The sequence below is a fragment of the Pelophylax lessonae genome (genome assembly GCF_965119305.1).
Source record: "Pelophylax lessonae genome assembly, chromosome: 1".
Taxonomy (NCBI): domain Eukaryota; kingdom Metazoa; phylum Chordata; class Amphibia; order Anura; family Ranidae; genus Pelophylax; species Pelophylax lessonae.
In genome coordinates this window covers 756,764,656-756,777,305 of record NC_138768.1, presented here as the reverse complement: position 1 = coordinate 756,777,305, position 12,650 = coordinate 756,764,656, and the positions used below count along the sequence as shown (strand labels likewise).

General features: G+C 46.2%; 1 protein-coding gene across 2 annotated transcripts in view; it reads left to right on the top strand.

Annotated features, from left to right (window-relative positions):
• Positions 1–12,650, top strand: part of KLHL5 (kelch like family member 5) — a 184,711-nt gene that overhangs the window by 62,998 nt on the left and 109,063 nt on the right. Inside the window, exon 1 of one of the 2 annotated variants that reach the window (XM_082245320.1) lies at positions 2,516–3,119. The exons of the other annotated variant lie outside the window; for it this stretch is intronic. Within the exon in view, the coding sequence (XP_082101446.1) occupies positions 2,686–3,119 (434 nt within the window). The 5' untranslated portion in view covers positions 2,516–2,685. Of the gene's footprint in view, positions 1–2,515; positions 3,120–12,650 lie in introns of those variants that run through there. 2 annotated transcript variants of the gene reach the window in all.

Sequence of the window (12,650 nt, the reverse complement as noted above, 5' to 3'; positions counted from 1 at the left end):
TACCAGGGTTCTGGCTGACAAAGTTGTCCGCTGCTAAAAACAGACGGATGGCAATACGTTCGCCATCCGTCCAGTGGGTCGGATCGGATGAAAACAGACATGCTGTCTGTTTTCATCGGATCTCCCCATAGAGGAGAGCAGGACTCTTGACAGGTCTGTCTCTGCACAGTGAGCAGAGACAGACCTGTCATTCGCCTGCTCAGCGGGGATCAACTAAGCGATCCCCACTGAGCTAGCGGAGTCCTCCGAGAGGATCCGCCCTGTAAGAAAGGGGCTTTACTGTTCAATAAAAATGATTGATTGAAGACCGTCCCACATACATTTCCTGCGGCAGGGCAGCCCTTTACCTGTACTTGATTTTGTAGAAAGGCGCTAGGGGCCGCTGGAGCCACGCTTCCACTGTGATTGGATACAGCGGGAGCCAATCAGCGGGTCCAATGGCCGCCAGCCACCCGCGATCATTCAGGAGAATGACAGAAAGGCGGTCTGCCTGTGTAAACGAGGCAGACCGCCGTTCTGTCAAACAGGAAGAGAGATCTTGTTCATACTAATAAGGAACACAGATCTCTCTTCCTGCAGTCAGTCCATTCCCCCCCCCACAGTTAGAAAGCACTCCCTAGATGCACACTTAACCCATTCATCACCCCTGATAACCCCTTCCCTGACAGTGTCATTTATATAGTAACAGTGCATATTTTTAGCACTGATCACTGTAGTGGTGTCACTGGTCTCCAAAAAGTGTCAGTGTCAGATTTGTCTGCCGCAATGTTGCAGTCCCGCTAAAAATCGCTGATCCCCGCCATTACTAATAAAAACAATAAAGATTTAAAAAAAAGTCCATAAATCTATCCCACAGTTTGTAGACGATATAACTTTTGTGCAAACCAATATACGCTGGTTGTTTGTTTATCTTTTTTTTTTTTTACTTTTTTTTTTTTTGGATGTGTTTTATAGCAGAAAGTTAACAATATTTTTTTTTCCCAGAATTGTTGGTCTTTTTTTTTTTATTTGTTTATAGCGCAAAATATAAAAACTGCAGAGGTGATCAAAATACCACCAAAAGAAAGCTCTATTTGGGGGGGATTAAAGGACATCAGTTTAATTTGGGTACAACATTGCACGACCATGCAATTGTCAGTTAAAGCAATGCAGTGCTGTATCGCAAAAAATTTCCTGGTCGTTAAGGTCCTGGTCGTTAAGTGGGTAAAACCTTCCGGAGCTGCAGTGGTTAAAGATAATATTTAAAGCGGAGTTCCACTCAAAAGTGGAAGTTCCACTTTAGGGACTCCTCACCATCTGATGTGCCACATTTGACATGTTGGTTTTTTGGGGGGAGTGGGTACCTAGTTTTGACAGGTACCGGCTCCCACTTCTGCTCAGGCAGCCTACGCGGTTGGAGCAGAAGTTCTCCTCTTCCCCCTCCCTCCCTGCAGTGTTCTGGGACACTTCCCATGTCCCCAGAAGGTAGCCCGGCCACTGTGGAAGCGCAGTGCACGCCCGGCTGTGAAGCCGCAACCTGTCACAGCCGGGTGCCCACACTTGTGATGCCGGCGCCGCCGACAGAAGGGAGGCTTTGGGCGGATGCATCTCTGGATCGTGGGACGGGTGAGTGTGTGTTTATTAAAAGTCAAAACCGCTACACTTTTTTGTAGCTGCTGACTTTTATTAAACACAAAAACGTCTGGAACTCGGCTTTACCTCTGTCCCTTTTAGGAGATGGTGGCCATGTTCGTACACACAGGGGCTAAATATAGGATTTTCATTTATCTTTGAAACCCCTTAAAAAACATTTCTGTGAGGCTATCAGGAAGCAGAAAACCGATTAGGTTGATTTGTGGTCGTGGTGGTTTCAGGGCTTTGAGGAAATTAATCATATTTTTGCAGAATGTAAAAAATATCTATTTTATTTTCTTAGAATCTTCTAAATGGATTATCCACAGCTTTGAAAGATTGTTTCCATGCCCAACTGTAGTACGGTTATTAATCTGATCCTTTTGCAATAAAAGTAATATTCTGACATGTTGATTGGCTGAGCCGGGGGGGGTGGGGGGATGGTAGGGGGAAGCTAGGTAGTTCAGCTGTGTGCTGGACTGCCTCTGTGCCTTTTTCTTAGCTCCACTTCCCGAACATTACACTGGCTGGAGAATGAAGTACCATATTGATCTTGTCCATTATGTTCAAATATTAATTAAGTATCCATTAGACATAAACAAGACTGCTTGACTCCTCCGCCAGAATTATTTACATTCACAAAATGAGTGATTTGTGAGTTGAAATGTGTTGTGGGGTGTGAGGATATATATATTTTTTTTTTTTTTGGGGGGGGGGCTTTTCTGTTTGTTATTGTGAGGTTGAGTTAATGCAGAGTGAAAAAATTGTGGTCTGAAAAGATGCTGGATGTGAATTGTGCTGTCATTTGTGGTTTGAAGAAGGGGGAGGCGTTGAGCATCAGAAAGACTTAAATGAACACACTCGGTGTCTTTGAAAGCAAATAGTCTCAGACACAGGGAGAATGCAGTGGAAAGTACAATGCTGGTTCTACCTTCATTTCTGAGGAACACAGAGAGGCATCTGCATGGCCAGGTGATAATGATTAATTGCTGGCATTCCAAAAAAGAATCTTTTCATTCTTCTCCGCCTGCAGCTGGTCCCCTTATTCTGGCAGGTTGAATATGTAGATCTTGTATGTGCAGCATTTTTTTGCCTAGTTGCCTAGACAATCGCTTTCTCTCTAAGAGAATGTCTGGCTCCCGCAAGGACTTTGATGTGAAGCAGATACTAAAAATCCGATGGAGGTGGTTCGGACATCAGGCTGCGCCTATTAATCCCAGCCACCAAGAGGATTTTTTGAATGGAGATCAGAGCCTTGTGACTAGTGACAGAAAGTTCACGGAGCCAAGTAACCTACCCCTGCCCTTGTCGTCTGTGGGACACCGAAGGGCAAGCAATCAGGATTTCCACAATTTGCTTTCATATCCCATGGCATCAGCTTCTGAGCTTCAACAACCCTCCGTGGAAGTTGCTGCAGGTGCTAGTGAGGCAGCGCAATGGCTAAGCAAACCAGAAGCTGAAGATGGAGCCAGTGAGGAGGACATCGACTCTGAGAGCAGTTCTTGCAGGTCAGGATCCCTTTTTATTTAAGAAAATAATTGCAGGGGAAGCAACTTTTTTTTTTTTTTTTTCTTTTTTCGCTTGTAATATTGTCTGATTTTAAAAGTGTTTTATTTTTTATTTTTTTAAGATTAGCCTTTTTTTTTTTTTTTTAAGAATTAGCCGTAATATGATGCTGAAAGTCCCAGTGGTTAGTGTACTGCATCAACCTCTAATGCAGCACTGATATTTGTAGGGATGGGGCAAATTAGGTCCAGATATGTTCCTCACTTGATATATGTGAGCTGCATTTTAACTCTGCCAGTGACCTATTAACTAAGAATTGTTTTTAAAGGATGTCCATCAAAGCACATTACATTACTATTTTCTGTCTCCCAGACTGTATGCTAGGAGAAGCTGAATAGCTGAACTGTCCGGGAACAATTCTGTGGCCTGGATGTGCGTAAATCGCAGTTTCCATGTGAAGTTCTCAGAAGATTCATAATTTGCTGATCGATTTTCCTTTGAATTGCTGATTCAGTTGAAGTATAATAGTATTGCGAATAAACTTACCGTAAAACTGCTAGTTGCGCGCTGTGTCCTTGAAAGTGGCACCTGGCAGAATTTGATTTCTTGGCCATTTTTTAGAGAATATGAATGATGACACAAAAACTTTTCTTTGGGCTCTTTCACACGGTCCGCCTCCGTAGACGGATCCGTGCTGCTCAACGGGGATTGATCCGCCGATCCCCGCTGAGCCGGCGGATGACAGCTCCGTCTCTGCTTGCAGAGCGGAGAGGGAGGTGTCACAGCTCCCGCTGCTCTCTATGGGGGATCGGATGAGAGCGGACCGTCTGTCCGCTCTCATCCGATCCGATCCCTGAACGGATGGAAAAATAGGGTTTCCAGACGTTCAAATTTCACGGACAGGATCGGATACGAATGGCAGCGGGTGTCAGCGGAGGTGTCTCCGCTGACATCCGCTGCCCCATAGAGCTGCATGGAGGATCCGATCAGATCCGCCTAAAGCCCCGTACACACGTACCGAATGTCGGCCGAACGATCGGCCGTCTTTTGTCCGGTGCTGTCCTGTCGGCTGAAAAGTGCTAAAGACTGCACACGAATTTTATCGGCCAACAACAGCCGACTGCAGAAGTGATGTCATGTGATGGTTAACTTTCCGTGTGTTTTTTCTTTTCTGAGCATGCCCAGTCTTGCTAATCTGCTGTTTGTCGGCCGAATTCTGTACTGACTGGCGAACAATCGGCCGTTCTGGTGACGGCCAACAAATATTTTAAAGTCTGCACGACAGATTCTGTTCGGCCGAAAATGCGCTGTCGGCTGTCGGAAGCATCATACTAACAAGCCTACAATCAGCCGATTGTTCGGCGGCCGAATATTTACGGCCGACAATCGGTACGTGTGTACGGGGCTTAAAAAACTGAAACTGATCTAATCGGATCGCCCGTGTGAAAGAGCCCTTTCACTCATGGTTAGTGCTTGGCTGAAGCCATTTATTTTCAATCCACTGTGTTTACTCTTTTTAAATCATAATGACAACAGAAACTGCCCAAATGACCCTGATCAAAAGTTTACATACCCCAGTTCCCTTAAAGAGGAAGTAAACCCTCCTCTGCAACTTTTACCTATAGGTAAGCCTATGATAAGGCTTACCTATAGGTACTGTAAATATCTCCTAAACATGCACCGTTTAGGAGATATTTACCTTACATGCAGCCAGTGACGTCACTGGCTCATGCGCTATAAAGGAACGGCCGCTGGTGCCGTTCCTTCAGAGCCCCGTGCCGTGACCATCAGATGGCCGGATGCCGGGATCCCGGAAGACGGGCGACTGGACATGTAGCCCGTCATACAGGTGAGCGGGCGGCACGGCGGGGGCTCGTTCTAAGGTAAGTATTTCATAATGAGCTAGTATGCAATGTATACTAGCTCATTATGTGTTTCTCTTTCAGGTTGGAAAAAAAAAAAAAAATTTAGTATGGGTTTACAACCTCTTCAATACCGTGTATTGCCCCATTTAACATCAATGACAGCTTGAAGTATTTTGTGGTATTTGTGGATGAGGTTCTTTATCTTCTCAGATGGTAAAGCTGCCCATTCTTCCTGGAAAATAGCCTCCAGTTCCTGTAAATTCTTGAGTTGTCTTGCATGAACTTCACGTTTGAGATCTCCCCAGAGTGGTTCAATGATATTGAGGTCAGGAAACTGAGATGGCCACTCCAGAACCTTCACTTTATTCTGCTGTAGCCAATGACAGGTCAACTTGGTCTTGTGTTTAGGATCATTGTCATGTTGGAATGTCCAAGTATGTCCCATGTGCAGCTTCTGGGCTGATTAATGCGAATTTTCCTCCAGTATTTTTTTGATAACCTACTACATTCATCTGGCCATCAGTTCTGACCAAATTTCCTGTGCCTTTGTAGCGCAGACATCCCCAAAACATCAGCGATCCACCTCCGTGTTTCACAGTAGGAATGGTGTACCTTTGATCAGCCTTGTTGACTCCTCTCCAAATGTAGCGTTTATAGTTGTGGCCAAAAAGCTAAATTTTGGTCTCGTCACTCCAAATGACTTTGTGCTAGAAGGTTTGAGGCTTGTCTCTGTGCTTTTTGGTGTATTGTAGGCGGGATACTTTGTGGCATTTGCATAGTAATGGCTTTCTTCTGCGGATTCGACCATGCAGCCCACCTTTCTTCAAGTGCCTCCTTATTGTGCATCTTGAAACAGCCACACCACATGTATTCAGAGAGTCCTGTATTTCACCTGAAGTTATTTGTGGGTTTTTCTTTGCATCTCAAACTATTTTCCTGGCAGTTACGGCTGAAATTTTATTTGGTCTACCTGATTGTGGTTCGGGTTCAACAGAACCCCTCATTTTCCACTTCTTGAATAAAGTTTGAACACTGACGATTGGGATTCTCAATTCCTTGGATATCTTTTTATATCTTTCCGGTTTTTTATACAGTTCAACTACCTTTTCCCACAGATCCTTTGACAATTCTTTTGCTTTCTCCATGACTCTGAATCCAGAAATGTTAATGCAGCACTGGATGAAAGATGCAAGGGTCTGTCAGGAGTCCAGAAACTCAATGACCTTTTATACACACACACACTAATCACAGGTGAGGACGGTTACCTTTAATAGCCATTCAAACCCCTTTGTGTCAACTGTGCTTGTTATCAGGCCAAAATCACCAGGGTGTGTAAACTTTTGATCAGGGTCATTTGGGTAGTTTTTGTTATTATGATTTTAAAAAGAGTAAACACAGTTGATAATAAATGGCTTCAGCCAAACACTAACCATGAGTGAAAGAAGAGTTTTTGTGTTATCATTCATATTCTCTGAAAAATGGCCAAGAAATCATAAACTCTGCCAGGACTTACTGGAACCATGTCCTGTGATCTGATGAGACCAAGATAAACTTATTTGGTTCAGATGGTGTCAAATGTGTGTGGCGGCAACCAGGTGAGGAGTACAAAGACAAGCGTGTCTTGGCTACATTCAAGCATGGTGGTGGGAGTGCCATGGTCTCGGGCTGCATGAGTGCTGCCGGCACTGGGGAGCTACAGTTCATTGAGGGAACCATGAATGCCAACATGTACTGTGACATACTGAAGCAGAGCATGATCCCCTCCCTTCAGAGACTGGGCCGTAGGGCAGTATTCCAACATAACAACCCCAAACACACCTCCAGACACCCACTGCCTTGCTAAAGAAGCTGAGGGTAAAGGTGATGGACTGGCCACGCATGTCTCCAGATTAGGCTTGTGACGGTATCAGATTTCCATGGTGCGATTAATTGATTAAGGTTTTGCCACGGTATACGGTATTATCACAGTATTCAATTATTAAATTTAAATTATTAAATTTCTATCTCACTTGAATTTCATTGCTGAATTTAGGGGCTTTGGTTCACTTTTGCACATTATTATATAGTCAGTCAGTACAGACTCTGTGAACCAGGCCTAAAACAGGTCATCAAGCAGTGTCTGGCCTAACTGGTGATAACTGATCCTGGTGCCCCCAACTCGCATACATGTGAACCAGGCCTAAAGCAATAGTAAAGTCATTTCTCTAGCGCTCATCGACAGACGTAGTCCTCGGTGATACACCACCTTCGGGTTATGTTACCTCCGCAGGAGCAGGACTAGACAGGAAATTAAAAAGCTCTGGCCACACCCTAGGGGCAGTCCCAGAGGGTATATCCTCTCTCTCTCTGCCTCAGCAAATCAGTTATTTTCTGTCTAGTTAGGAGTAAGGACCTAGATACCTTGCTGGGATCTTAGGTCCTGGCAAGAATTTTTTTCTAAAAGGATTTTTAGACCGCTTTTTTTCTCCAGTGTTCCTGTGAGATCTTCAAGCAAGAAAGCTGAACTGGGCGACGGGCTGGATGTTGAGATCCGGTGGTCACCCCAGTTCAGCCTACGAGCGCGTGCAGGCCATAGCTCCGCGCTGGGTCGGCCGCGACAAAGTCCCATTAAAAGGACTGAACCCGCGAGTTAAACGTCTCGCTGAAACGCCAAAGACCATGAGTCACGGCGTCCGTATCGGTCGACAGCCCTCCCGCCCCGGTGGAGAGGGGTACTGTCAGGAGTTGGTGCCCGCCTGGTTCCGGTATGGTGAGTAGTATGTTCCCCCTTTTTTCCCTGACGGGTTTTGTGGTGAACGCGGGCCCCTCTCTGTATGGTAAGAAAGAGTTCTTTCTATCCTATAACATGTCACAAATCCTCCTACTTTGAGTGTGATTTTATGTGTGCAAAAAGCCAGGAGGCTTGGTTTGGGAGCTAACAATCTATTGTATACATGTTTTAAAGATGTAATCTGTGGCATTCTGGGAATCTTATGGGTTAAGTATAAGCTACCTACCAGTCAGAAGCCATGGACATGTAGACTGCCTTCCAAATCAGATCTCCAGCTATTAGCAGGCCTCCCGAACGGCCATGCGGTCCGCCAGGGCCGGTACCGCCAACCACGCCATATCCCCATGCAGAGAGAGTGTTGTGTGCCTGCAGCACACCGCTAGTCAGCACAGGCCGCCGCCATTTTTTTTGCTGGATCGCACGAGCCGCCATTTTGGCGTAGCCTCGTGTCTCCAGCATGGGGGCGGCCATGTTTGAGGTGATTCTACACCTCGTGGAGCTTGGGGGAGGCGCCGGAAGGCGTGCAGAGGGGCGGAGCCGCCTCCTTTCTTCCTGGGCAGCCAGCCAAAAGACTTCCTGTTTGTCTAAGACAGCGCTGTAAGCTGTTGCAGTTTAACTCTGAACATCAAGTGGTGAGCCTGGGGGTCTATCTCTCTCTCTCTCGATCGATAGGGATCCCTAGCAGGTAACACTAAGGGGTTTTTTTGTGGCGCTGAGGGTCAAAAAAAAAAAAAAAAAAAAGTTTTTTCTTTACTTTTGAATTATATCATCCAGGAAGTAACTGGAGTTATTATGGACCCTGCCACACATATTCCCCCACCTGTTTCCCTCGAGGGGGCCTCGGGACCCGCCGGTGCACAGAGTATAGAGTCATTTACAGCAATTTTGGAGTCTATGGTGGCTCGGGTGGAGGCGGCCTAACGGACGGGGGTCAAGGAAGCGACCCCCGCCTACCCCTATACTATCTGACACCTCTGACTCTGATTCAGAGATGGTCACTGCAGTTGCAGGTTCCTCTGCAAGGGCTGTTATCCCAGGTAAAGCCCCCTCAGACAGTGAGGAGGACGCTTCTTCTCCTGCTATAATTCAGGAAGAAGCATTGGTGGACGCACTAGTTGTGGCAGTGCAAGAAACCTTAAAACTTGAGGCTTTACCGGCAGAGGCAACTGAAACAGAGAGGCCTTTTGGTACTAATAAGCCCATCAAGACGGCGAAGGCTTTTCCTGTACCTAAATGTTTTGGTAATCAGATTAAAGGAGAATGGGAGCATTCTAAACGTACCTTTACTATTTCCAAGCGTATTGCTAGACGCTATCCGTTTGAGGAATCCATCATTAAGAAATGGACGGTACCACCAGTCGTGGATCCGCCTATTTCCAGGCTGAATAAAGCCACGGTTATTCCAGTGGAGGACACTTCGTCCTTTAAGGATCCGGTGGATCGAAAGATAGAAGCGGAGTCCCGCACTATCTTTTCTCTGATAGGGTCAGCATTTAGACCAGTAATTGTTATTGGTCTAGTTTCCCAGACACTTACGGAATGGGCGAAAATGGTACGCCAAGATCTTAGGGGAAAAGATATTCCCCAGGAGACATCTGATTTGATAGAACAGATCATACAAGGGCTACGGTTTATCTGTGACGCAGCCTTGGACACTACTCCCTTGTTAGGGCATGCATCTAAGTTAGCAGTGATCCTCAGACGTGTGCTGTGGTTAAAATGCTGGTCAGCTGACCTAGGTTCCAAAAAGACTTTGACCAATCTCCCTTTTCAGGGGAATCGTCTATTTGGAGCCAACCTAGATGAAATCATTAAGGATGCCACCGGGGGCAAGAGTACTTTTTTGCCACAGGCTGCAAAAGCTAAGGGACCTCGCAACAAGCGAGGACCTTTCTTTACCGCCCATAAAGGGCGCCCGGCTGGTACTCCCGGGAAAGGCAAGACTCCTCCAGGAGGGTTCAAGAAGGGCTGGTCGGACAAGCAGAGGACCAACCCAGCCAAACCCGAAGTAAAGGAGTACACAGCCTGAAGGTGCGCCCCCACCCGATTTCAGGGTGGGGGGACGTTTTCACCGGTATTCAGGACATTAGATCGAGCATCAACCACTACTACCGGTGCGATTCTTCCCTTCCAACATTTAAGTACAGGAAGCGGTAGTTACCGTTCCCTGTATAGATCTTTTCCTTTACCTTTTCCTAAGATTAGTCCCGATACCTCACAGGAATCGGATCTGATTGACCAGATAGGCCAAGTAGCCTCTAGTCGGGTGACTTCGGTCCCTGAGGTTCAACCAGAAAAGATCACCTTTCCTGATAACTATCAGGTATCTGATAAATGTGTGGGAACAGAAAACGACCAGACTTTCTCGGATGGTCGGGGCCAGATAGCTCTAGGGACGCCTGGTTCAGATCCAATCAGCGCCAGTGGTCCTAGAAATTCTAGGCTGGCCTCTTCAAGCCGGCCTGGCCGACTTGGACATGTTAGTCGCAGACGTTCCGTGGGAACTTCGTCTCAGGGAGTGTCTGTAGTCTCAAGGACCTATTTACCTTCGTGCTTTACAGTCGCTGGTTTTAATGGCCTGGCCATTGAGACCCAAGTACTGAAGGACAGAGGTTTGTCTACTTCAGTCATTCCTACCCTTATTAAAGCAAGGAAAGCGACTTCCAGCAAAGTCTATTATCACACATGGAAGACTTACATTGCGTGGTGCGAATCTTTAGGATTTCCTCCACGTACCTATTCGGTGTCTCGAATATTGGCCTTTTTGCAACAAGGGGTTGAGCAGAAGCTAGCCTTGAGCACCATCAAGGGTCAAGTTTCAGCATTAGCAATCTTCTTTCAGAAACCTTTAGCTACCAAATCCTTGGTGCGGAATTTCATCCAGGGGGTGCGGCACCTGGCTCCTCCAGTCCGCGCGCCCTTACCGCCCTGGGATCTTAATTTGGTTTTGTCTGTTCTACAGAAACCTCCCTTTGAAAACATCAGGGAGATTCCCTTGCTTACTTTATCCCAGAAGGTGGTCTTCTTGGTGGCTATTACTTCTGCTCGCAGGGTGTCAGAACTGGCTGCATTATCATGCCAGTCCCCATACCTAGTGATTCATAGGGATAAGGTAGTACTTCATCCTAAGCCATCTTTTCTTCCTAAGGTGGTTTCAGATTTTCATCTGAATGAAGATATTGTACTACCTTCCTTGTGTCCTCAGCCCAAGCATCATCGGGAACATGCGTTGCATTCCTTGGATGTGGTTCGGGCAATCAGGGTATACCTGAAAGCTACGGAATCATTCCGTAAGACGGATTCACTTTTTGTGATCACGGATGGCCCCAGAAAGGGTTTGCCTGCATCTGCCGCGACCATTGCCAAATGGATTAGACAAACGGTGGTACAGGCTTATTCTATTAAGGGTCAGAGTCCTCCGTTCCCTGTTAGGGCGCACTCCACTCGAGCGCTCAGTACTTCCTGGGCCTTTCGCCATCAGGCGTCAGTGGTCCAGGTATGTAAGGCGGCCACTTGGTCGTCGGTACATACCTTTACTAAATTCTATAAAATTGATGTGACGGCATCGGCGGATGCCTCATTTGGCCGCAAGGTTTTGCAGGCCGCAATTTGAGGAGACCGGTGGTCTACCTCGAGGGTTTTTTTCTGTTTGAAAATTTTTTTGTTGAGTCTCATCATTAAGGATGAGCATTGTAAACTTCTAGTTGGCACCGGTTGGGCCTTCTAGATTGGGATTTGATTTCCATTTTCCCACCCCTCAGTTGTGATACTGCTCTGGGACGTCCCGAAGGTGGTGTATCACCGAGGACTACGTCTGTCGATGAGCGCTAGAGAAAAATGGATTTTTGTAAAATCTTACCGTAAAATCCTTTTCTCTTAGCTCATCGACAGACGTAGTCCCCGCCCCTCTGTTTTGGAGTTGGGTTGGGTTAAATTCTCTAAGCACTGCTTTTTCACATAACTGATTTGCTGAGGCAGAGAGAGAGAGGATATACCCTCTGGGACTGCCCCTAGGGTGTGGCCAGAGCTTTTTAATTTCCTGTCTAGTCCTGCTCCTGCGGAGGTAACATAACCCGAAGGTGGTGTATCACCGAGGACTACGTCTGTCGATGAGCTAAGAGAAAAGGATTTTACGGTAAGATTTTACAAAAATCCATTTTTATAGATAAAAACACCGGTCCTCCTGCAGGTTTAACCACTTCTGAACCGCAAGGATTTGCCCCTTTAAAGACCAGGCCATCTGATCGGAGCGCCAGGACCAGTCATCACCAGGTAGGCCAGACACTGCTTGATGGCTATATAATAATGTAATGTGGGCTGCTATGTGTGTGTGTGTGTGTGTGTGTGTATATAATAATATATACACTGCTATGCCCATGTATATATGTATGTATATCTCTATCTGTATATAAATAGATAGAATTAGATAGATATTATCTATCTAATTCTATCTATCTGCAGAAACTTGCTTGTATTAGCAGTGTTTCTGTGTCTGAGCCCTGGAAGAAGCATGTGGGTGTGTGCTGAGTGGGAGCCGTCTGGTTACAGGGAGGAGTTAAGTCTCTCACTCTAGGATCATATTACCAGAGCTGTTTCTATGGAGTGAGTGAACTGCTGAGTGAGTGAATGAGTCATCCAGCTCACTGAAATGTATCAATTCTAAAGTCAGGCAGACTTGAGGAGCAGATAAAGACAGTATTTTAAAAATGCCACAATAACAATACCGTGGGTATGCAATACCACGATATATCGAATTACCTAAAACCGGTATATCTCTACTCCAGATATAGACCCTATTGAGCATCTGTGGGGCATCCTCAAACAGGAGGTGGAGGAGAGCAAGGTCTTTACCCTCCACCAGCTCCGTGATGTGGTCATGGAGGAGTAGAAGAGGACTC